At 53.1% G+C, this 24831-nt stretch overlaps 2 protein-coding genes and 1 long non-coding RNA gene across 6 annotated transcripts; 1 reads left to right on the top strand and 2 right to left on the bottom strand.

Moving 5' to 3' along the window:
• Positions 1-13: 13 nt before the first annotated feature.
• GALE (UDP-galactose-4-epimerase) lies at positions 14-4602 on the bottom strand. 3 transcript variants are annotated; one of them, NM_001206208.1, is made up of 11 exons: positions 4547-4602; positions 2664-2878; positions 2390-2505; positions 2188-2301; positions 1802-1978; positions 1412-1525; positions 1268-1334; positions 1090-1175; positions 902-979; positions 574-688; positions 14-403 (listed from the first exon to the last, which is right to left on the bottom strand). In NM_001206208.1, exons 2-11 carry the CDS (start codon positions 2782-2784, stop codon positions 345-347), a joined length of 1047 nt encoding a protein of 348 aa, NP_001193137.1. In that variant the 5' UTR covers positions 2785-2878; positions 4547-4602; the 3' UTR covers positions 14-344. The 3 variants fall into 3 exon arrangements, with proteins under 3 accessions (NP_001193137.1, XP_005203235.4, XP_005203236.4); XM_005203178.5 differs by having other exon boundaries at positions 21-403; positions 4534-4590; XM_005203179.5 differs by having other exon boundaries at positions 21-403; positions 4558-4590.
• Positions 4603-4646: 44 nt separating this feature from the next.
• On the top strand, positions 4647-6231 carry LOC132343455 (uncharacterized). The gene is made up of 2 exons (XR_009492283.1): positions 4647-5205; positions 5443-6231. It is a non-coding gene; the product is annotated as an uncharacterized lncRNA (long non-coding RNA).
• Positions 6203-24336, bottom strand: HMGCL (3-hydroxy-3-methylglutaryl-CoA lyase). 2 transcript variants are annotated; one of them, NM_001075132.1, is given in 9 exon segments: positions 6203-6877; positions 7870-7995; positions 9271-9459; positions 12541-12604; positions 15118-15266; positions 17234-17329; positions 17997-18104; positions 20169-20252; positions 24256-24336. In NM_001075132.1, coding segments are annotated over 9 exon segments (978 nt in total). In that variant the 5' UTR covers positions 24316-24336; the 3' UTR covers positions 6203-6775.
• Between the last annotated feature and the right edge of the window lie 495 nt (positions 24337-24831).

Below are 24831 nucleotides of genomic sequence, written 5' to 3'. Positions count from 1 at the left end.
GACCACGTGCAAGTATCTGCTCCAGTGTAAGAAAACTGTTTATTTTAAATACTTTGGGATGCTTCTTCATAGCAGTATAAATTAGCGCCTGGGAGGAGGGGCTTCGGCGTGTCTTAAGGCTCTGCTGACACCACTCAGCCTTGGTGGTCTGCATGGGTTCCTGGCCCCTGTGGCACACAGACCCGATACCTGGTCAGTGGAGACCTTGGCCCTGTGCCTGGCGGGCTCAGTGGACCCAGCTGGGGTCCGAGGTAGCGGAGCCTCTGGGGCCCCCAGGTTCCTGCCAGAGGCTAGAGAGCAGGCAGTTGCTTCTCTCCCTTTTCTGGTCCGGGGAGGCCAGGGTCTCAGGCCTGCGTGCCAAAGCCTGAAGGATTCTGCTTCTGCCAGCGCCATAGATCTTCACCTGGAACGGGACGAGGTCCGTACTCAGGGGCCACACTGAGTGCAGGGCCCGCAGCGTCTTGGGCAGCCCAGGATGGGCCAGCCCGGACCCCAGTAGCCCTTTCCTGGCCCCCGAGTCTCTCCCGGCGGTCAGGTAAGCACCCAGGGTCGGGGATTAGGGCGAGCACTCACACATCCTGTCCAGCCCTAGGGCTGCTGACCAGCCCAGCTCCTTGAGGGCCAGGCTGGGGTTGGCATAACAGGCAGCCACATCGCCTTCACGCCGGGCCACCACCTTGTACGGGATCTGCAGGAGAGGGGGCGGGTGTAGCCTAGCTGAACCAGCCCTGGCATAAGCCAAGTTGCTGACCAGCCCTCCAGAAATGCAGGCGTGGAGCAGGGTCTCGCTCTCAGGCGTCAAGGCCTCAGGCAGGCTCGAGTAGACAGCGGGACTCAGGTGCCCATCAGGTATGTCAGTGTGAGGGGCTGGGGGTGGGGCAGGGTGGGCTGCCAGCCTTACCTTCTTCCCAGAGGCCTTCTCCATGGCCTGGACCATCTGTAGCACCGAATAGCCTGTGCCCGTGCCCAGGTTGTAGATCTGCCCAGGAAAGGAGGGCAGAGATTGTGGTGGGGGTGGACGGACTTCCCTCTGGGCCCCATTGGTCCCGGCCTCTGTCTCGTCTCCCCCACTTTTCCCTTCTCCCCTACCCGGCAGCCACACTGCTCCTTCAGCTTCCTCAAGGCTGCGATGTGGCCCTTGGCCAGATCCACGACGTGGATGTAATCCCGGACGCCTGCAGAGGAGGAAGTGGTTGCAGGGAGGGGTCCATTACAGTCTCTGTCCCACCTCAGCCTCCCTCATGGCTCCTCCGGCTCCTGGACTCACCTGTGCCATCCTCCGTGTCATAGTCGTTGCCAAAGACATTCAGTACCTCCCGTCGCCCAATTGCCACCTGGGGTGGAGGTCAGGTTAGCCCTTCCCTGGCCCTCACCCCTGGAGCCCACCCGCTTCCTTTCCCTTCTCCCTTACCTGGGAGACGTAGGGCATGAGGTTATTGGGGATGCCCTGTGGATCCTCGCCGATACAGCCTGAGGCATGGGCGCCTATGGGGTTGAAATACCGCAGCAGCACTGCATTCCAGGCCTGTGGGATGCAAGTCAGGCAGACGGGATTGGGGTGCAAGCTGTATGGCCCACCTGAATCCAGAGCTGCCTCCCCCACCTCCCACCTTGCTCGTTCTCTGTCCTTAGAAAGGAGCAGGGGATCCAGCCCTCCCCAAAAGGCCTGAAGTCACCACTGCTTCCTGAGCCCCAGCTTTGGCCTCAGGGAGGGTGGCTCAGGACCCCATCCTCGGGCTCACGGGGCAGGCTGTGAGGGGCCCAAGAGTGGGGCCCAGGCTGAGGCAAAAGGGGCCCTTACCTTGTCTGCCTGGCACAGGTCCCGGATCATTTCCTCGATGAAGAACTTGGACTTGCCATAGGGGTTGGTACAGCCACCTGTGGGGTGGGCCTCGTCCAGGGGCAGGTATTGGGGGTTCCCGTACACGGTGGCCGAGCTGCTGAACACCAGGTTCTTCACCCCATGGGCCCTCATGATCTGCCCACAGAGGAGAGGTGTCAGTGGCCCCTGCCTGCCCCACAGGTGGAGGGGGCTGAGGTGTAAGTTCCCGTTTACAGAAGGGGAGACTGTGGCTGAGAGCTGAAGACGTGTCCAGTGTGTGAGCCAGCTTGGGCTCTGCTACCGTGTTTGGTACTGCCTGCCTGGCCCCGGGCCCTCCCGGGGTCTGGCCCTGGCCCAGGTCTCACCTCCAGAAGCTGGATGGTTCCTGTCAGGTTGACTCTGTAATAATCCAGGGGCTTCTGCACTGACTCACCCACAGCCTTGAGCCCCGCAAAGTGGATGACTGCCATGAAGCTGTGCTGCAGGGTGGCAAAGCTGGGATCAGATGTGGCTTACAGGCCCGGCCCTTGGAAATGCTCACTGCTTGCCTTCCTGCCAAGCGCCCACCTTCTTAAAGAGACGTTGTAGAGCTGCCTGGTCCAAGATGTCCATCTCCTCAAACTCCACAGAGCGGCCTGTCAGATCCTGAACCCGCCGCAGGCTCTCAGGCATGGAGCCCCCTCCTGGTTGGGCACACGGAGGCCATCAAAATCAGAGGCGATGGGGAGCTGGGTTCCCAAGGGACTGGCCAGGCATACACCCCTTGGAGGTGGATTTAGAAACCAGGGTTTCCCTTCCATCCGCCCTGGAGCCCCAGGCCCCCTCCCATTGCCCCGCTTACCACGAATGGCGTTATGAAAGTTGTCAATGACCATGGGCGAATAGCCCGCCTCCAGCAGCTCCAGGACGGTGTGGCTGCCAATGTAGCCAGCCCCACCTGTTACCAGCACCTTCTCTGCCATTATGCCTGGCTCAGGAGAGAGACTCAGAAGTGGCCGATGCTGTCTGCTCAGAGCCTCCTTCAACCTGGAAACTGGCGTCCGAGACTGGTGTGTCCTAGTTAATAGGGTGGGTCTGGAGTCAGCCCTGGTCCAAGGTCAGAGAGCATCACTTTCTGGCCTTAGGCCTCGGAGACCAGTTCTCTCCTGGCCCTAGTTTCCGTCTCTGTAACAGGGAGTTTATAGCTGTATGAGTATGTGGTCGTGTACGGGTCAGACGAGATTCTAAAGGTCCGTCCTGTGGTACAGGTGGAGATGGACGCACAGGCGCCATAACTTCCAGCCCTAACTGGGGGTTGGGAAGGTGGAACCCGAGTCTCCACATTGCTCCCCTGAGGCGTCTGGAGATGGGACAATTCTGGACAGAAGGAATCGAGGTAGCAGCACTGGACTCGCAAGAGCCCAGGAAGAGGTCTGTCTGCTCAGACCCAGACCTCCCCAGTCCCTCTGCCACCACTGGGTACAAACTGGCTCCTCGGTTCAGTGACTAACACCTCCTGGGGTAAGCAGCTTTCCCTGCCCAACGCCCCCCGCCCCCCCGCCCCCTCCCCCCCCCCCAAGCACCCTCTCCCACAAAGGTCAACTGGGAGAGGCAGGAAATACAGCAGATGGCCTCAGGGTAGGTCCTCTGCCCGGCGGCTGAGCCCAGCTCTGGGGTTGCAGCACTGTAGTCCTGGAGTGGGCCCCACCCCCAGGTCGGTCAGGCTGGTTTAGCCAGTGCGGATGCCACTCCTGGCCTGGCGGTAAGAATCCCGCCTAATTGTAGGCGGCACTCAACAGGGTGGTGTAGACGTGGCTTTGGCCCCAGATTTCACTGCCAGGTGTGCACCGCCGCCCTGAACAAACTGCGGGCAGAGACGGTGGGCGGGGTGGGGGGGGGGGGATTGGCAGGGGAGGAAGTCCAGACAGTGAGGCCTTTCACTGGGGCCGCCTGGCCCGCAGCCGCCTTCCTCCAAGCAGCCTTAATCCTGTTCTGGGTTCATACAGCTCCTAACCCACTAGACTGAACTCATCCCGCTACGTGCCAGGCTCTGTATTGGGCACTTTTGCATTATCTCCCTGAATTCCTCCAACGTCCTAAAGAGGCAGGTGTTATTACTGCCAGTTTACAGAGAAGGATACTAAGGTCAGAGAGGTTAAGTAACTTGCGTAAGTCACATAGCCAGTGACGGCGGGTTTAGAATCTGGACCTAGTCCCGCCCCTCCCCGAGCAGTTCGCCCCCTGCCCCCACTGGTTCCCGCCGGACTTTGCCCTAGGCTTTGAAGCCGCCCCCGCCCCCGCCCCACCGAGCACCCAGCAGTGTGCAAGCCCCCCGAAAATGGTGGCGGGGGCCTCCAGGGAGGCAGGAAGGCCAATGAGGTTGCCCTCCCTCCGACACGCGGGGTGATCTAGATCTATGGTCAGCTGTCGCCTCAGTCTTCCCCATCCGTAAAATGGAAGGGAGGGGGCGCAGGGCCTTGGGCGCTCGAGTGCCCTAGAGTCTCAGGCCGGGGATTCGGGCGGTGGCTGAATGGGGGCAGAACTAGGAGGCCCCCGGCCGGGAATGAATGAATCCTAGCCGCCCCGGCCAAGGCAGCGAGAGCTAGGAGCCGCGGGCGCGAGCCCGCGTAGGCGGAACTCTGCCCAGAACGCAGCCCGGACCCCCGAGACTCCCCCCTCGCTCCCAGCGGACCACCCGACCCCTCGCAAACCCGCTCGGCCCCACCCCTCACCAGCTTCCCAAACCTGCTCCGCACCACGCGCCCCGCGCAGTCTCGAACGGCGCCGCCTCCCGTGCTCCGTGACCGGTCCCTTTAAGAGCCGACGCTCCGCCCTGGACCCGACCCCCGTCACGCCCCCAAGAAACGTGTCGGTCGGGAGCCGGCAGTACGGGGAGCCGGGTGGACCAAGAGCGCCGCGGCTCCAGGACGCTTGCGCGGCACAGTCCGCAGAGGACGGTAGTGACCGGTGCCCGGGCGGTGGGCGGAGGAAGGCGCGGTCGGCACCCGGGCCCGCGAGACCTGGCGTGCTCCCCCGTCCCGATCCCTGGAAGCAGGCGCTGCGCCTCGGGAGATGCGGCTCGTCGGCGGTGCCCGGCAGCCATCCTGCAGTGGGAGCCACAGCCGGGCGCGGCGCGGAAGACCGCAGCTCCACGCTCGCCCCAGGTTTCCCACCTTTTGTTAGTAAGCCTGGCGTGAAGTAGATGGCTCCCTTTAAGGGAGAGGCAGGAGGGGCGGCGCCGATGGAAAACAGTGGGTCGGGGTCTCTCATAGGCTGCCGTTCTGGAAAATCTAGTTTAAAAACCCCGCCAAAGGGCTGGAGGGAGCCCTGAGACTAAAACACGAATTACAGCGCCGACTGCGCTCAGCCTTCACGCACACCGTGGCCCCCAACCTCGCGGAACGGTTTGTACCTTGCCTACCATAGTAGGCTAGAAAATAGTGTTCTGTTTCTCTAAAATAAAGGGAGGGCTAAGGAATGGTGGGTATAAAGGTGTGACATACTGAATGAGGAGCTTCCCTGGTGGCTCAGATGGTAAAGAATCTGCCTGCAATTCAGGAGACCCCATTTCCATCCCTGGGTCGGGAAGACTCTCCTGGAAAAGGATATGGCAACCCACTCCAGTATTCTTTGATGGACAGAGGAACCTGGTGGCCTGCAGTCCGTGGGGTTGCAGAGTTGGACACGACTGGACACGACTGAGCCACTAACATTAGGAGAAGGCAATGGCATCCCAGTCCAGTACTCTTGCCTGGAAAATCCCATGGATGGAGGAGCCTGGTGGGCTGCAGTCCATGGGGTCGCTAAGAGTTGGACACGACTGAGCGACTTCCCTTTCACTTTTCACTTATATGCATTGGAGAAGGAAATGGCAACCCATTCCAGTGTTCTTGCCTGGAGAATCCCAGGGGCGGGGGAGCCTGGTGGGCTGCCATCTCTGAGGTCGCACAGAGTCGGACACGACTGAAGTGACTTAGCAGCAGCAGCAGCAGCAGAGCCACTAACATACACACATACTGAATGAGGAAACCGGAGCAGAGGAAGAAAGGCACATGGGCGTCCCACAGCCTGGAGTGCCCTGGGCCTGCTGGAGTCCACCAGGGATGCTGACTGGTCCCCTGGTCCCCAGGGCGCCTAGAGCTCCGCCTGCCCTGGCCCAGAGGACCTTGTGCCACAAACAGTCCTGGTCACAGAGCCAACAGCCTCAAAAACAACCTCTCCAGGGTTCCCTGGTCAGTGCTGAGTAAGTCATTACCACCGATTTCCCCAATTCTGAGGAGGAGGAGAGAGAAAACTCAGAGGTTAATAAACTGAAGCCTCCGTTTTCCTCTCAGAGGAAATGTAAAGATGCTTTCTGCTCCGTCTCATGTATACACACACCTGCACAAGAGAACACTGGAATGGTTGTCATTAAACCTTTAATTATGTCATCTGTTTTCAACAATCATGTTCAAAGTGGAGGTTTTGCAGAAGTGCTGGAGTTGGCAGGTGGCTACCACAGCTGCTCAGCCCTCACCCCTTCACCAAGTGCCCTCTGCCAGCTGAGGGAAAAATTCCTCCAGGCCCCTTTGCCCTACAAAGTCAGAGCGATGGCCCTCAAGAATATGACAGCAGCAAGTTGTGGAGAGTGGCCAGCTGGCAGGTTTCACCCAGAGATGAGACTTGAGGATCAACCCAGGCCAGAGAATTGGGTTCCCAAGAGCCCTCAGGCTTTCAACTCCTGGGCCTTTGGGTCCAGGTGGAAGGAGACCTCCAGCTACCCAAACCTCTCACTCATACTCAGGTCAGGCAGGGAGGGCCTGCAGCCAGGCAACTCCTGTCCACCTCCTTCCTTCCAGGAGAGACCCACGTGCAGAGCTGACAGTGAAGTGCCTGCTCCGGTTAACTGCATTCCCATTTCCACGTGCCCATCCATGATTCATCCACAGCTGTCCCTATTCCCACACGGTCCCCAGGGCTCAGGGACCCAGTGGCTCACAGTTTACAGGTAGCCTGAGCCACTTTGGAGTTGGTTCTTCTGTTCAGGGCTTGACAGATGAAGGCCCCAGCTTCCAGAAGCTTCTGGAGGTTCACACCCTTTGAGAAACAAGTCAGAGGATGCAGTTAAGTCACAACCTGCCCTCAACACCCAGGGAAACATCCGACTGGACAGAAAACCGTGCTGCTGAGAAAGTGAAGGTGAAGACAATCATGCTCTTGTTCCCCTAAAACAACTGCCGGCTGTCTGTGAGGTGGTGTCCTCCTGGCACATGGGGTTCCCCTCTGACTGCCCTCAGTGTGTGACATGGTTTGAGGTGCCGCACCCCAGAAGGGAGCCAGTAGTCCTGTTCAGTACTCCAGGGTCTAGCACAGGCTGGGCCCACAGTGGTGAAACGCTGCGTATGAAGTCAGGGTAACGAAGGCAGAGCAGCAGGGGTAGAAACACCAGCTAAAAAGGCCACACTGAAACCTCTTTATATTAACAACAAGCTGCTATTTACTGCTGTGTACTATTTGCTTAGCTCTGGGCTACATTTTCTTTCTTATCCTATGAGATAAGTGCTATTATTTATTCCCATTTCTTAGGCCCAAAGTGCTGAAGTCATCTGTCAGGTCACACAGCCTGAGTGGCAGGACTAGGTTTTAAACCCAGTCTGTCTGATCTCAAAGCACAGATGCTATAGTGTTTCCAGCCCACGCTGCGGGCCCTCACTGACTCTGGCAGAGCCCAGGGAGCGAGAGGGGAGGGCGTGCAATTCTATTGCCCTCATTTTTTCCAGAGGAGAAAACAAAGGTCCAGAGAGAACCGACTCATTTCAGGCCATGGCCTTGCCCCTTCCAGGGCTCTTGGTGCCGCCTCAGATGGAACTCTCAAACCCGCGCCAAGGGCCTGGCCTTCTCATAGCCCCCATCGACCACGCTCTGTTATCTCAAATCATATGACAGAAAAGCCTTAGTCCCGTGGCGCCCTTCTCCTCCTAACTGCACCAACGCCACCACAAAAACCCAGAACAAACCCAGCAGCTCCGGCTTCAGGCAGAGCTCCGGTCAGCTCGGGGCCGTCACCACCAAGGGGCAGGCGGGCTTACCGTGTGAATGCCCAGGCCGGCCAGCATGTAGACCAGGTCCTCGGTGGCCAAGTTTCCCGACGCCCCCTGTGCATAGGGACAGCCTCCCAGTCCTGCCACGGAAGAGTCCATGACACTCACTCCCATCTGAAAACAAGGATGGTGGAATATGGCTGTCACTGTGGGGGGTCTGAGCCTACCAACTCCCTCTCAGTGGCTGCCTGAAATTCCACTCAAATTATTCATTCCTTCAGTTTATGAAAATCCCACTGAAAGAAACTGTTCCTCTTTTTGGTTCCTAAAACAGTGTGAGTCTTTTTTACTACAGTTTCCTCTGCCAGGAATCTTTCCTCCTTCCTTTCATGGTTGGCTCCTCAACTTCTCCTTCTCAGCCTAAAAGCCACCTCCTCAGAGACGCCCTTCCTGATGGCTCACCTAAAGTAACTCCTCCCAACTGCTGAGGTTTCAGACCCCTGTTGTTTTCCTGTACTCGTTTACCACCCCCTCTCCTGCACCCCACGTCAGGCCTCTGACCCCAAGGTCGCTTCTCTGGATTGATCCCACTTCTCTCGATCAGTTGCTCCCACTTTCCGAGATGACTGTTTCATTTTCTCTCTCCTTAAGCCTCAACTCTGAGAAAATAAGACCCAGAAAGTCATAGAATCATTTGGCTTAAAGACATGAGCCTCAAGGAGGTAACGTGAGAGATAAAAATGGGTAAAAAAAGACGGCGCAGGGTTGCTCTACTAACCTAAACACTACACTAGACTTCCTGCAGCAAGGCAGCCTGTGGTCAGACACGCAGAACTTTCTAAGGGACTCTTGGGCCATTGGACCCTTGTTCTGGGCCAACCCACAAGAAGCTAACCTCAAGAGAAACTCAGTCTGAGGTCTTGGTCCCGTCTTTGGGCAAAGAGCATCAAAGGATCCCCCCCACCCCTCACTGGTGCACGCATGCGCACTCACAGCCCTGCATGCCGTGGTGGGGCCAGCGCACCCCAGTCCTCCTGAGCCCGCCTTAGTCTTGTTTACAATGCAGTGCTGCCTGGTCACCTTTCCGCTTCCCTTTTTCAACTGCTCAGCTTCATGTCCTTCAAGCCTCGCTGAGGCCTTCTCTGGCGAATCCTCTCTGCCCTCCCCCACCCCCAGCTGGGATGGGGACCATCCTCAGTCCCCATGACATTGTCACAGTGCGTTAGGATTGTCACCTAACTCTCCACTGTCTTTCGTGACAGACAGATGCAGGCACTTTCAGGGCAGGGTGGCATGTCTGTGTCCACCGTGGCCAGCCCGGGGCCTGGCACACAGGTGTGGGCACACAGTGAAGGCTTGCTCAAAGAATAAACGAAACACAGCTGTCCTGCTGCCCTGCCCTGTGGGAGAGTGGACGTGTGCCTCTATCCAAGGACATGCCCTGATTACCTGCAGGGCCGTCAAGGTGTTGGCCAGGGCCTGGCCGTAGGTGTCATGGCAGTGGACGGCCAGGGCTGTCACTGGCACCTCCTGCAGGACAGCAGACAGCATGTCCTTCATGGCCCCAGGGGTGCCCACGCCGATGGTGTCCCCCAGGGAGATCTCGTAGCAGCCCATGGAGTACAGCTTCTTGGTGACCTGGGGAGACAAGCAGGCTCTTGGAGGACCCGGATTCCTCAAGCCGGGGTCCTTGGCCTACGCAGAACACCTCCATGTCCGAGGGACCAAGCTCCTCTTGGACCAGAGACTCCTTACAACTAACTCTGTGAGTGGGACTGATTCCTCACTCTGCTCACTGGGAGACAGACGTGAGGAGCAGCGCTGGCCATCGGTGCGGGCCCCGGGCTCTAACCCCTGCGGCTTTCCTCCGAGGGTCTCAGACTCCAGCTGATCCTTCCCTTACCACCTTCACCCACGGTGTCAGACCTGGGGCGGGAATCAGGAGAACTGATTCCCTTCACGTGGCTCTATCCTTGGTAAGCAGATGTGTGAAGTCAGGGGTCTGAAGTGCTAGTTCTCTATTTTTAAGAGAAGGACCTGGCTATGAAAAATTCAGAAGCCCGTCCATAAACTGCTAAGATCACGGCAGAACCAGAGCGGGATCTGCTCCATGAGATGCTGCCCTCCACTGCTCTGGGGAGAAGGGGGAGGAAGGATGTGGCAGGGCCAAGGACGGAAACGATACTCGATACTCAACAGTGGTCTGTGGGATGAAGGAAATGGCGGGCCCCTCCTCCACTGCCCACGCAGGCAGGGTGACAAGGAGCCCGTGGCAGCCGGTGGGCGGGAGAGGATGCAGCAAAGGCGGCGGGTGGCGGAGTGACATGATGCTGAAGTAATGCCCCAGTCCTGCTGCTCACTGGCTGGGGAACCTTGGCAGCGGACCTCACTTTCCTGAGCTTCAATCTCTGCTTCTGAAAAACGAGGACGAGCCTTTGGGGAGGACTGGGGGAACAGGAGGCTAAGGTCTGGAGACTGCAGCGGCCACTCTCAGGAAGCAGTGGCTCCTGTTAGCCACCGCTCGTTTCTGGCTGCTACCTGGTGTGCAGGAAGAGCAGGAGGGCGCTGGAGGCAGACAGACATGGGCTGAGACCTGCTTTCTCCACATGCAACCTGCATGCAAGTCGGTCAGTGTCAGTTTCCTTAACCGTAAATTGGAATAACAAGAACTCCAGAAGTGCAGGGTGATCTGTTTGTTTTGTTTTGGCCGCTCTCTGCCACATGCAGGATCTTAGTTCCCCAACCAGGGATCGAACCCTGGGCCCATGGCATTGAGAGCATAGAGTTCTAACCAAGGAATTTCCTGCAGGGTGGCTTTGAGGACAAAATGACACAAGCTCTTGGGCTGCTCGAACTCATTTCCTGCCCCGTGTTCTTCTCAGTTCAATTGCTCAGTCGTGTCCTGACTCTTTGTGACACCACGGACTGCAAGATGCCAGGCTTCCCTGTCCATCACCAACTCCCAGAGCTTGCTCAAACTCAATGTCCATCAAGTCAGTGATGCCATCCAACCATCTCATCCTCTGTCATCTTCTTCTCCTCCCACCTTCAGTCTTTCCCAGCAGCAGGGTCTTTTCCATTGAGTCAGTTCTTCACATCAGGTGGCCAAACTACTGGAGTTGCAGCTTCAACATCAGTCCTTCCAATGAATATTCAGGACCGATTTCCTTTAGGATGGACTAGTTGGATCTGCTTGCAGTCCAAGGGACTCTCAAGAGTCTTCTCCAACACCACAGTTCAAAAGCATCAATTTTTTGGCACTCAGCTTTCTTTATAGTTCAACTCTCACATCCATAAATGACTACTGGAAAAACCATAGCTTTGACTAGATGGACTTTTATTGGCAAAGTAATGTCTCTGCTTTTTAATATGCCATCTAGGTTGGTCATAGCTTTTCTTCCAAGGAGCAAGCTTCTTTTAATTCCATGGCTGCAGTCACCATCTGCAGTGATTTTGGAGCCCCCAAAATAAAGTCTCTCACTGTTTCCATTGTTTCCCCATCTACTTGCCATGAAGTGATGGGACTGAATGCCATGATCTTAGTTTTCTGAATGTTGAGTTTTAAGCCAACTTTTTCACTCTCCTCTTCCACTTTCATCAAGAGGCTCTTTAGTTCATCTTAGCTTTCTGCCATAAGGGTGGTATCATCTGCATATCTGAGGTTATTAATATTTTTCCTGGAAATCTTGATTCCAGCTTGTGCTTCATCCAGCCCGGCATTTCGCATGACGTACTCTGCGTATAAGTTAAATAAGCAGGGTGTCAATATATAGCCTTGATGTACTCCTTTCCCAATCTGGAACCAGTCTGTTGTTCCATGTCCAGTTATAATTGTTGCTTCTTGACCTGCATACAGATTTCTCAGGAGGCAGGTCAGGTGGTCTGGAATTCCCATCTCTTGAAGAATTTCCCACAGTTTGTGGTGATCTACACAAAGCTTTGGCGTAGTCAATAAAACAGAAGTAGATGTTTTTCTGGAACTCTCTTGTTTTTTCAACGATCCAGCAGATGTTGGCAATTTGATCTCTGGTTCCTCTGCCTTTTCTAAAACCAGCTTGAACATCTGGAACTTCACGGTTCGTGTACTGTTGAAGCCTGGCTTGGAGAATTTTGAGCATTACTTTGCTAGTGTGTGAGATGAGTGCAATTGTGCAGTAGTTTGAACATTCTTTGGCATTGCCTTTCTTTGGGACTGGAATGAAAACTGACCTTTTCCTGTCCTGTGGCCACTGCTGAGTTTTCCAAATTTGCTGACATACTGAGTGCAGCACTTTCACAGCATCATCTTTTAAGATTTGAAATAGCTCAACTGGAATTCCATCACCTCCACTAGCTTTGTTCGTAGTAATGCTTTCTAAGGCCCACTTGACTTCGCATTCCAGGATGTCTCCCCAAGCACAAGAAGGGAGCCCTCTGCAGAGGATCCTCACCTCAGTCATCACCTTTCACTGACCAGCCCGGGAACTGAGTCAGAGGCTTCTGCTCTGGGGTAGAGGGCAGGGGCTTCAGAGACTCCCTGCCAGGCTAGGAGTGGCCCACCACTGGGGTGAGTGCAGGGTTGTGCTCTCACAGGGTCTTAAGGAAGGAGCTGAGTTAACAAATGAAATCAGTGACCCACCAGGAAAGGGTGGCGAGAGTAACCTGCACACTCAGGGACCGGCATGGAAGCCAAACCTCGTGAACCCGCCCCTCCCCTGCCGGACACACACACACACAGACCTCAGCGACTTTAGCCGGGGAGATCTTCCCTTCGTAGGGACATCCAAGCACACAGGAGACGTACCTGTGGGAAAACAGGAATGGTGTCAGTGCACCTGGGCTCTCTGGCTAACAGGGCTGGGGCAGGTTGGCTGTTTGACACATCGCCCTGGTTAGCCCCACCCAAACCTGAGGCCGGGCAGGAGGCTGAGGGCCCGGGGCAAAGGCTAATTCCATGCTGGTGAGCCAGACGATGGCAGTGCCGCTCAGCGCCAGGAGTGGGCAGTGCAGCGCCACGCAGGGAAGGGAAGAAGCCAACAGGCCTGTGGGTGAGGAGGCCAATGATGCCCAGGTCTCAGGAGAGGCAACCAGAGACCAGCCACGGAGGAGGAGGAGCTCTATGAGCAGCCAGCTGACTGCACAGGGTGAGGAGAGCAGAACGTGGGCCCGGGTGGGGCTCCCCTCAGGAAAGAACCAAGGAAGGGTACATGAAACTGAAGCGGGCACAAGAAAGCTGGGCTGGCCTGAGGCCCAAGGGGTCAGCGGCACCGGCGGGCTGCCAGGGGGCGCATATACTCATTTATTCGACTGAGGTTTACTGAGCTGCCCACAGTGCGCCAGGCACTGGAGAAGGGCAGTGAGCAAAGCCAAGCAGGTCCCCACTGCCACAGAGCTTAAGGTTTCAAGTTAGGAAGACAGATGATAAATCAGATCTAGTAGGGAAAGGAGGTAATCTCAGAAAGTGATGTGCCGTGAAGGAGAGACAAGGGAAGTGTGGCAGGAGCACCGGAGGCCAACCGCAGCTAGGATGGCCCAGGTAGATCTTGTGAGGATGTGACACTTGACTGAGGTGGTGGGGACAGCCACATTCCAGGCAAAGGACCAGTGCAGAGGCCCCAAGGTGGAAGAGCTGTTCAGTCGCTCAGTTATGTCTGACTCTTTGCGACCCCATGGACTGTAGCCTGCCAGGTTCCTCTGTCCTTGGGATTCTCCAGGCAAGAATACTGGAGTGGGTGGTCATTTCCTTCTCCAGGGGATCTTCCTGACCCAGAGACTGAACCTGCAGCTCCTGCACTGGCAGGCAGATTCTCCACCACTGAGCCACCAGGGAAGTCCGATGAAAGAGGAGGTGTGCTCAAAACATACAACAAAGGACAGAAAAACAGGTGTGGGGAGCAAGGGGCAAAGGGCTACAACAGGGGGCTGGAGAGGTGGCCACCATCCTGACCATGGGGGCTCGTTGAGCTGTGGTGAGGAGTCTGGATCTTGAGTGTAGATGCTTTCTGAGCCCACTCATCCCACTGAGGCAGAGGCTCCATTAAAATCTTTTAGAGTCTAACAAATGATGCTGCATATTAAGAGGCAGAATAAATGTTTGCTGGATAAATAATTTCAGACTCAAACAACTCAGTGTATTTTGCCATCTTCATTCTCCTTACTCTCCAATCACTGCTGAGCATGGAAAAGCTAAAAGAAATCCTGAGGAAAGAGCACAGACTTGGGAGTCAGGCAGACCTGACACGTCCTTGCTTTCCCATCCATCCATCTGCCCATCGGTTTCTGAGCACCTACTATGTGCTAGGCCCAGAGACGGGAGACAGCACATGCCAGGGACCGACGGAGATGTGGGCTCTGCCTTCACAGAACACAGAGTCTAGTGGGAGGTGGGAGGCAGCGGAGAATGTAACAAGCGGTAAGTGCTATGTCAGAGGATGTCCAGGGGACTCTGGGAGCCCAGAGAAGGGGCGCCAACTCCACCTGAGGGAAGAGAAGCAAGCTTCTTGGAGAAACTGGCACCAGGAGAGGATCTGAAGGTGAGCAGGAGTGAGCCCTGGCAAGTAGGATGTAGAAGGAAGGGTGGTCTGAGTCTACGGAAAGCACATGCAAAGGCCCAGGGGCAGGAGAGAACTGGCCCGTGTGACAGACGGAAAGAGGTTCCCACTGGCTGAACGCAGTGTGCAGAGGAGACGGGGCCAGAGGGGAGACGTGAGCTGCAGAGAGCGGCGGGGCTGAGCTGCGCAGGGGCTGTAAACCCGCTGAAGTCTGCAGTTGACGAGCACTGGCAGACGTTCAACCAGGCGGCGATGTGATCGGATGCGTATTCTGGCTGCAGTCGGTTGTGACTTTACAGCAGACTCTTCATCCTTCTGGAGCCTCAGTTTCACCATCTGGAAGCGGGGAGAGTGCCCTCCGTGCTGGGTGCCTGAGAGGCTACCTTCAGATAATATGTGGACAACACCTGGCACTGCTGCCATTAAAGATGTGATGCTGGAGACACCTCAGAGGCCGAGGGGATTCCTCAGGGACGTGTGACGAGCTGGTGGTGGAGCCAGGGTTACGCTGACCTCCACAAGCCCTGTTTAGGACCCTGTCCTGCTAGATTCGTGGGGTGAAAGGATCCAAAAATCAGGTTTGGAGAAAGCACTTGCCAGTATTTCTTCTGACCCTGTTTTACTTGGGAAAAGACGTCTGGGTGTGGAGCTCTGGCTCCCTGCACCCAGGATAAGGAGCCTGTGAGGGAGGTCGCTGGAGTCAGAGGCTGGCCCTGTTCCAGAATGCTCTGAGGAAAGGAGGCAGCACCAGCGTAGCCAGACTCACCCCCGCACAGAGATACCGGCTGCCCGAGCTGCCTTCAAGATTTCATCAAACCGCTGCAAACTCTCATCTATGGAGCAGTTGATGTTCTTCTTGGTGAAGAGTTCAGAGGCGGCTCCAAAGATGGCCACTTCCTTGGCTCCGGCAGCAACCTGCCAACAGCCAGGTGAATTCCTTTCAGCGATTTTCTCTTGATGGAATACCCACCCAGAGTGAATTTTATGACATATGAGTACTACTGTAAGTTGAACTGTGTCCCTCCTACCCCCAGTACTATCCTGGAAAAGGTCAATCCTCAACCCAATTCCCAAAAAGGGTAGTACTAAAAGAATGTGTTAACCACTGGACAATTGAACTCATCTCCCATGTGAGGAAGGTCATGCTTAAAGTCTTAAGATAGGCGGGAGAAACACCAATAACCTCAGATCTGCGGATGATACCACTCTAATGGCAGAAAGCGAAAAGGAACTAAAGAGCCTCTTGATGAGCATGAAGGAGAGTGAAAGAGCCGGCCTAAAACTAAATTAAAAAAAATAAGATCATGGCATCCAGCCCCATGACTGCATGGCAAATAGAAGGGGAAAAGGTGGAAGTAGTGACGGATTTCCTCTTCTTGGGCTCTAAAGTCACTGCAGATGGTGACTGCAGCCATTAAGTCAGAAGATGATTGCTTCTTGGCAGGAAAGCCATGACAGGCCTAGACAGTATGTTCAAAAGCAGAGACATTATTCTGCCAACAGAGGTCCGTATAGTCAAGGCTATGGTCTTCCCAGTGGTCATGTACAGTTGTGAGAGCTGGACTGTAAGGAGGCAGAACGCCAAAGAATTGATGCCTTCAAACTGTGGTGCTGGAGGAGACTCCTGCAAGTCCCCTGGACAGCAAGGAGATCAAACTAGTCAATCTTAATATTCACTGGAAGGACTGATGTGGAAGCTGAAGCTCCAGGATTTTAGTCATTTGATGCGAACAGCAGACTCACTGGAAAAGTCCCTGATGCTGGGAAAGACTGAGGGCAGAAGAACAGGGCGTCAGAGGATGAGACAGCTGGATGGCATCACTGATGCAATGGACATGAACTTGGACAAACTTCAGGAGATGGTGAGGGACAGGGAGGCCTGATGTGCTGCAGTCCATGGGGTCACAAAGAGTTGGACACGACTGGGTGACTGAACAACAACAACAACCCCCAGAACCTCAGAATGTGACCCTGTTTGATAGCAGGATCACTGTAGATAGATGTATAGAGTTATGAGGTCACACTGGTCTCCGCTCCGAAATAAGAAGGCGCTCGTGTGAAGACAGAGGAAAGGCCGGCAAAGGTAGAGGTGGACCCTGACGTGACGCGCCCACAGGCTGAGGAACGCTGAGGACTGCTAATCATCGCCCGAAACCGGCCGAGAGGCGGGAACGACGCCCTCTCAGGGCCCTCCGAAGGAACCTGCTGCCACCCTGTGCGGACTTGCAGCCTGCTGACTGGGAGAGAGAACGTTTCTGTTCTCTTTCACCTTTCACCGAGTGTTTGGTATCGTGTAATGGCAGCCGTAGGAAATTAATACAGTGAATCATATCCCCAAACAAAGAAGCCTTGGCCTTCCCCCAAGGACCCACAGTGCTGCTGCCGGCACCACCCCGGAAGTCCCTTGTGGCCTAAATTCAGAATCAACATCTCCAAAGAAATTCTCATCTGAAATGATAAAAAAGTTAGATACTAGCAACTACCTCTAAATTTGTGGACAGCCTGCTTACCTCTCAAGAGGAGATGGGCGACAGGAACAGGAGTGAACATTTATTAAGTACTCACCTTCTACCAGGCTCTTACTAAGCAATTTATGTGCATCCTGTCCTCTGAAATCCTCACAATGGTAGGTACTACCATTAACCTTATTTCATGGGCAGAACCTGAGGCTCAAAGAGGTTTAACAGCTTGTCAAATCAGAGAGCTGAGAGTGGCGGGGCCAGGACCCCCTCCCCGGGTCTGTCTGACGATGCCCACCACTGCTGGAGACAAGTCGTTCGGACAGAATCCTGGGACAGAGACTGAGGCTCAGGGACAAGACAGGGGCCCATGCCATCCATCTCTTTTCAGGGGCACTCCCCAACCAAAAATGAGTCTCTTACCGCTGCCTGGAAGCCTTTGAAGTTTGGGGTCAGGACTGGGTAGTTGACGCCAGGAAATTTCTGGATGCCTTTCAAGACTTCAGCATGGTCAGCCATCTGGGAGCCAAAGGAGACATTGCCAATTCACCACCAAGGCGGCAGAGAGCTCAGATAGAGAAAGCCTTTTTAGCACAAAATCTCTGTTCTCCAGGACCCTTGGAGAAAAGAGGCCTTTTGCAGAGCTGAGTCTCCCCAAGGCTTTCACTACTTGTTTGACGGCTGATGAGCCAGAAGGCTCCCTAGCATGGGTGAGAACCCCAGTTTCTCCATGTGGCTAACACTGTCGACTCTACATGAGTCGCACCAGCAGCAATGATACTTCTAGCCACTGGTTGAGAACGTGCTCTGAGTCCGACCCTGGGCTCAGCTCCCTGTCACCTAACACTCAGCTGGACCAGGATCTTTCTTCCCATTTGGCTGTCTCTGTGATGCAGGAGCTGTCCAGCTTCCCCTTTCGACAAACACAGAAGCCACATCTCTAGACAGGCCTAGAGATTCTAGGCTTCTAGAGCCAGAGACATCACCTTGAACCTGGGGAGGGGAAGGCCTCACCAGGCAAGGCAGGGCACAGCCAAGACCGAGTCTTCCTCCCAAGTCACCCTCCTTTGCTGTACATGTTACTATGAAGCACTGAGAGCTCACAAAAGTGAGGACCTGGAAACCTACATCCTGACCTCCACTTACTTCCAATGCATCTGAGATGTGCCTGCAGGCCGGGGCTCACCTGTGGAACCCATTTGGGAGACACGAAGCTGGTGGCTTCTACCACAGGGAGTCCTGCTTCGGAAAGCATGTCTATTAGCTTGATTTTCACTGGAGTAGGTACAATATTCTGTAATGCAAAGAGAAAACACCAGAAAAAGACAGGCTGGCCAAGTGAGTCACGAAATGGTCTCAGAATGCAGTCAGTTCAAAGCTTTTTCTACAGCACCCGCTTCACTGTCTCCACTGTCAGACACTAACCTGAATTCACATGTAATCCTGCCAATAGGTGCAGTACAGGCTTGTCTTCCAGTTCCACAGAGAGCATTTTGCAGTGAAAGCAGTTTCTCACTTGAAAAGGAGTTAATACTTACAATGGAAACAGTATTTGCCCGTCATACGGGCTTTTAAACTAAAGCTCTGTTACTTTATGACCCCATCAAAAACAGATTGAGACCAGTGAGCCATGGCCTGAAAGGGCGGAGATGACTAACCCTCTGGATCCTATGAGACATGGCCTCCAACAGGCCACACCTTCCTCCTTCCGTCTCAGGTGGCACAGGATCTCATCCTCACATGCTCCACTACTTCTTTCTCCCCCCGCCACACCCTGTCTGGCTGCTCACCAGCCTCTGTGGATTCCTATTTCCAAATCTACTATCATCCCATGCCTATTACGCCATGATCTTCCTCTACCAATTCATCCCACACAGGAATCCTTCTAAAACACAGTCTCTATTATCTCACCCTCCTGCTCAAAAGCTTCCCCTGGCTGCCTAGTCCTTACAAGATTGGGTCCAAAATCCTAAAACTCCCAAATCCTTCTCACCAGCCTCTTCCACCCCCAATTTCTCTCCCTCTGTTTTAATTTAATCCATTGAAGGGCTCACCCTGCTCCAAGGAATGTGCTAGGAGCTACAGATACAGTGGTGAGCAGAACAGACACAATCCTGCCCTCAGAGACCTTACAACTGTCTTTTACAACCAACATTCATTATTAAAGGTAGACTAAGCATGCTCCAGTACTCTTGCCAGGAAAATCCCACGGACAGAGGAGCCTGGTGGGCTGCAGTCCATGGGGTCGATAAGAGTCGGACATGACTGAGTGTCTTCACGTTCACTTTTCAGTTTCATGCATTGGAGAAGGAAATGGCAACCCACTCCAGTGTTCTTGCCTGGAGAATCCCAGGGACGGGGGAGCCTGGTGGGCTGCCGTCTATGGGGTTGCACAGAGTCGGACACGACTGAAGCGACTTAGCAGCAGCAGCAAGCATGTTTTAAGATTTTAAGGTTTTTTTTTAATTTAAAAAATAATTAACACATGATTATTTCAGAAAAACACACCCCAAACAAAAGAAAACCACCCTAACACCTGCCAGAGATAACACTCTTAATACCCTGGTAGGTAACTTTTTAGATCTGTGCAGTCCAGTACATTACACATGAGCCATATGTGGTTATTTAAATTTAAACTAACTGAAACTACATTTTAAAAATTCAATTCCCCAGCCATACAAGCCACAATTCAAGTGCTTAACAGCCACATGTATCTAGTGGCTACTGTATGGGACAGCTCAAATCTACAACATTTCCATCTTCATAGAAAGTTCTATCACACAGCACTGTTCTAAGATCCTTTTCTCGGAAGATGCTTCCACACATATACAAACTTTTTTGTTTATATATAAGATTAAATGTATATTAATATATAAATACGTATGTAATTATATATACAGTATTGTATAATCTGCTTACATCACTTAATATACTCCTATATCATTAACAGCTTCACAGTATTACATTTTATGAAGTCATTAATGTATTTGATCTACTTTTCCTCATACTGAACGTGTTGGTTATTTGCAACTGTCCTGCTCTTACACCAGGGTTGTAAGGGACATTCCCAAGCTAAATCTTGGCATGTGACCTTCATAACTTCCTCTGGCCGAATCCCCTGACGTGTCGCTGCTGGATGAGGCACGCCCTCACCTTTCCCCCTCACTCCTGCAGCTCTCACCATCCACCCCGCCCCACAGGCCCTTGAGAGGGACCCAGGATCACAACACTTGGGGCTGAACTGTCACAGGTGCCTGCCTGGCCTCCCAGACGGGCCCAAAGTCAGGCACAGCTCGGCATCCGTGACATGGAGCGCTCAGTACCTGTGAAATATCTTTTGGTTGATTTCCACGTTTACCTTTTCATTTTGTAGTCCGTCTCGAGGACCAACTTCCACAATTTTCACTTGCTTTGGGAACGTACCCACAGATGAGGTGCTGACCTGTGGTTTAAAAGAGGGAACAAAAAGTAACAGGAAGAGAGTGTCACAGTTCTCCATGGGGACAAATCAGAAAGAATGTATCCATCCTCAATACTGAGACTAGAAGCAGTATTTCTCACCCTTTAATCCATATTTGCTCTGTTTTAGAATCAAGAACAAAAAGAACATTTCACTTAAGAACAGAGTAAGAGATTCATGCTTGCAGTATGGACCATTTGCAACTCCCCTGAAATCCAGACTCATTTCCAACCACCTGGCAACTGGGCATTTAGACTGTTCTTTAAACAAACCTATTTGTACTTCTCAAACTTAGAAGTCCCCAAACAGAACTGATTTCTCCTAAAGCCTAGTTTAACTTGAACCTTCCCAGGTGGTACTGAACCCTTCCCGTGGTTAAGAACCCTGCCAATCAATGCAGGAGACCTAAAAGACGTGGTTCGATCCCTGGGTCAGGAAAATCTGCTGGAGAAGGAAACGGCAGCCCACTCCAGTACTCTTGCCTGGAGAATCCCGTGGACAGAGGAACCTGGTGAGCTACAGTCCACAGGGTCGCACGGAGTCGGCCACGACTGAAGTGACTTAGCACACACACCCGGGGCACAGCTGCCCCAGAGGAGGACAACTGCCAAGTGTGGAGAGGAGTCGTCTTGGACTATGTGGGGTGGCAGGGATGGAAGAGGCTCTGCTCTGTTATGATCACAGGGTGGGTGGTGACAAGGGGAGTGAGTCTGAGAGGAGATGAAACCTTCAGCATTTGAAGATATTAAAACAACGGCCTGGAGTCGCCTCTGTATAAAGTCTGCCCTGTATATAGTCTTCTATAGAAAATCTTCCCCTCCTCACCACCAAGTAATACAAGGTTTTTTTCTCCCTTTCCTCTATTGTTCTTAGTACTACTTATTACTGTTGAAATTAATTTCATTTCACCAGATTTAATCTGGATGAACACACTGCAGGAGGGCAAGGGGCAGGGGTACCGGCAATCTACTTAGTGGTGGAGGCTTAGTTGCTAAGTTGTGCCCAAACTCTTGCGACCCCACGGACTGTAGCCCACCTGGCTTCTCAGTCCATGGGATTCTTCAGGCAAGAGTACTGGAGTCGGTTGCCATTTCCTTCTCTAGAGGATCTTCCTGACCCAAGAATTGAACCCAGGTCTCCTGCATTGCAGGCAGATTCTTTACTGACTGAGCTATGAGGGAAGACCCTAGCAATCTGCTAAGGATCCCCATTCCCAAAACCCTTAAGGAAGGAAATATTCCTGGCTATCAAACAGCTGGAACTTAACTTGCCCAAACTGGCCTTGGTTTTAGCCAACAAAGCTTCCTAGAGGCTAAGGTGATGAGCCACTGAATTTCATGAAGTCAACAGGCTAGGTTGGAAGGTCCCTGCAAACTGAATCTCCCTCCAGTTGGGATGTTCAGCTTCTGCTGGTACATTACCCTAAAAGGATCCCACTGGAATGTAAGCTCCAAGAGGCAGGAACTCTGTTTTATTAATTGTTATATTTCCCTGAGGCCCTGAGACCTAACAGGGACTCAATAAATAACTGGTAAATGTTGTTGAAAGAATTGTTTCAAGTTCCTTTTATGAGAACAGAATCAACTTGATTCTATAACACACTTCTTCATAACAACTCTTCATATACTAACAAAACAATTCACATTTATGAAGCATCTACTATTTTTTAGGCACATAAAAGAGCCTTTTACATATTAACCCATACGATCCTCTCAACACCTTATTAGGTAGGAACTGTTAAAGTCCCCATTTTACTATGAGAGATATGAAGTTCAAGAAGATTAAGTAATTTTCCCAAGGTCACATGGTTAGCTAGTTACTGAGCCCATATCTGAACCCAGCAGTGTGGATCTAGAATGCACGCTCTTAACCCCTAGGCCACATTATCTCTGCCACCCTCTGGTCCCCCCCGTTTTCTCTTGCCTGGGTTAAGTGCTATTGCTCAGCTGTATCTGACTCTTTGTGACCCCATGGACTGTAGCTCACCAGGCTCCTCTGTCCATGGAGTTCTCCAGGCAAGAATAGCGGAGTGGGTTGCTCTTCAGGGGATCTTCCCAACCCAGGGACCAAACCCAGGTCTCCCACATTGCAGGCACATCCTTTACAGTTTGAGCTACTCTGGGTTGCCTGGGTTAAACACCTAGTTAATTCCCTTTGTACAGTTCTGCATAGAAATAATCCCCTCTAACCACACAAATCCTGAGCCACAGCCTCCTGAGCTATGGTACCTATGTCAACAGCTAACACTGGCTAAAGGCCAGCGCCGCAGCCATCAGCACTTCCTTTAGTCCTTATATGATGCTATGATGCTGCTGCTGCTGCTAAGTCGCTTCAATACGATGAGGGACTATCATGTATTACTCTCCCGACTCCACAGGGGAAGAAATGACCTCAGAAGGACCCCAAATCACACAGCTAGAAGTGAGGAAGTTTGCACTTAACTGTCTGGTTCTCATATCAAGTCTATGCTAGTAACCCCATGGAATGCCTACCACTACCATCTCATTGCAAGAGGAGTTTTTTCAAACACTGACATTCACCATCTCATTTAATTTTCTTAACTTTTCAAGTTGGACTTCACGGATTTATTTGCAATGAGCAACTGGCGGGGGAGGGTGGTCCAGTAGACACTGAAGTGGCTTTTTGAGAGCCCCCTACCCACTTCCCCACTGCCAAGACAATGTAATTTTTACCACTACACAGTTTTACGGAGAAGGCAATGGCACCCCACTCCAGTACTCTTGCCTGGAAAATCCCATGGACGGAGGAGCCTGGTGGGCTGAAGTCCATGGGGTCGCTGAGGGTCGGGCATGACTGAGTGACTTCACTTTCACTTTTCACTTTCATGCATTGGAGAAGGAAATGGCAACCCACTCCAGTGTTCTTGCCTGGAGAATCGCAGGGACGGGGGAGCCTGGTGGGCTGCCGTCTATGGCGTTGCACAGAGTCGGACACAACTGAAGTGACTTAGCAGTAGCAGCAGCACACAGTTTTAACTCCTTCTAAACTCTAAAGCAACAACTGACCTATCACTTACTAAGAGCTAGAAAAATGTCAAATGCTTTAGTTCCATTTTCCTGAACCTCCAAACCAACCCTGAGGATTTTCTTTTTTTCCATGTTAAAGGTCAATATGACTGGAATTTAGAGATTTGTCACTCAACCTAAAAAGTAGCTTCAGAACCGCTGGGGCATCACAGCTTGAGCTTTAACCAACACAATGTATTCAACTCTTTACCCAGTTAGGCCTCCTACACTTTCCCTCCACTCACTGAGCATGGGAGAGAAGGCGGAACATCAGGATCGAACTAGCCCAAAGTACAACTCCAGGGGAATCACATCCAGCAACACGCGATCCAAGTCCTGCTCATCTAGCTGGGACCAAGTGTCCCCAAACGCAACAAGAACTAGAAATGGAGAACAACAGAGGGGGATGTCCTGGCTTTTTCCACTCGAACTGGCAGGGTATTCTTGAGTATTCATGACTTTCATTAAGGAGGAACTTCAAGAAGTCTGAAGCCCTATGATAGAAAGATGCCAGGGTCCGCAAGAAGAGCCCTAGCCAGGGAAGCAGGACGCCTAGGATGGCGTTCCAATTCTCCACGACCCGGGAGAGTCGCTCCCCTTCTCTGAGGGTCAGTTTCCCATGCCTCTCAAGGCATCTGGGCGAGTCAGAGAGTGGTGTCCAAGACTTCAAAGACCTCCCAACTCTGGCCTAAAGAGCTGTCCGGCTTTGCCTCTCAGAGAAATGGTATCGATTTTTTTTTTTAATCATTTGGTTGCCCAGAACTGCCCGTGGGATCTCAGTTGCCCCAGCAGGGATCAAACCCTTGCACCCCGCACTGGCAGCGCGGAGTCTTAACCCGCTGAACCACCAGGGAAGTCCTAGGCTCTGCCTCTACGGGAGCAGCCGCTAGGGGCCAAGTCCTAGACCCTGACCCTCACGGTGCCTTCAAGACCGGCCCTGGACGTGACGGGGCACTTACAGCCCGGAGGGTCGCCAAGCCCACCAGCCTCCGCGGGAGCACCTTCTTCACTGTCGCCATCTCCGCCCAGCTTCCAATGCGGCCGCTTCAGCGGAGTCCCACGTGACACTGACGGCTAGGTGGGCGTAGCCCCGCCCACGGGGCGGAGCCTCTGGAGCGCCGTAGTGACGCCATGCGGTGGCTCCGCCCCCAGCCTGTCGACGTTTCTATTCCTTCTCGGCAGTTTCCTTAGCCCTCATTTATGAGCGCTTTTTGTGTGCGAAGGGCAAGTGAGGACTCTATAAAGATGAACAAAAATTCACCACAGTCTCTGACTTAATGAGTTTTTGTAATCTGGGAGGTGTGGAAAGACAGATGTGAACAATCACACGCACCTTCTGCAATAATGAGACCAAGCATTACTATTTTGCCATGCGCTGTTCTGAGATATTTGCATGTATTAACTCATTCATCACAGTCTTAAGGACTTAAATGCAGGCGGTCGACTCCGGAGAGAGAAGCATCCTTTGATTACATACCTTGAAGAATAAGTAAACTCTACCCAGGTAAAGAGGATACAGGAAAAACTTTTCAGAC

Source organism: Bos taurus, chromosome 2, assembly GCF_002263795.3.
Source record: "Bos taurus isolate L1 Dominette 01449 registration number 42190680 breed Hereford chromosome 2, ARS-UCD2.0, whole genome shotgun sequence".
NCBI classification, from domain to species: Eukaryota; Metazoa; Chordata; class Mammalia; order Artiodactyla; family Bovidae; genus Bos; species Bos taurus.
This window is presented reverse-complemented; position numbering and strand designations above follow the sequence as displayed.

Excerpts from the sequence above, each read along its gene's own strand:
- GALE (NM_001206208.1), bottom strand. The coding sequence starts at position 2,784 with ATGGCAGAGAAGGTGCTGGTAACAGGTGGGGCTGGCTACATTGGCAGC. Across the intron at positions 2,302-2,389 it reads TACAACGTCTCTTTAAGAAG|CACAGCTTCATGGCAGTCAT; the intron begins GTGGGCGCTTGG and ends GCCACCCTGCAG. Across the intron at positions 1,979-2,187 it reads GAACCATCCAGCTTCTGGAG|ATCATGAGGGCCCATGGGGT; the intron begins GTGAGACCTGGG and ends CTCTGTGGGCAG.
- HMGCL (XM_059891872.1), bottom strand. The coding sequence starts at position 18,065 with ATGCTTTCCGAAGCAGGACTCCCTGTGGTAGAAGCCACCAGCTTCGTG. Across the intron at positions 7,996-9,270 it reads ACACCTTGACGGCCCTGCAG|ATGGGAGTGAGTGTCATGGA; the intron begins GTAATCAGGGCA and ends CCTTGTTTTCAG. Across the intron at positions 6,878-7,869 it reads CCGGCCTGGGCATTCACACG|GGTGTGAACCTCCAGAAGCT; the intron begins GTAAGCCCGCCT and ends TGTTTCTCAAAG.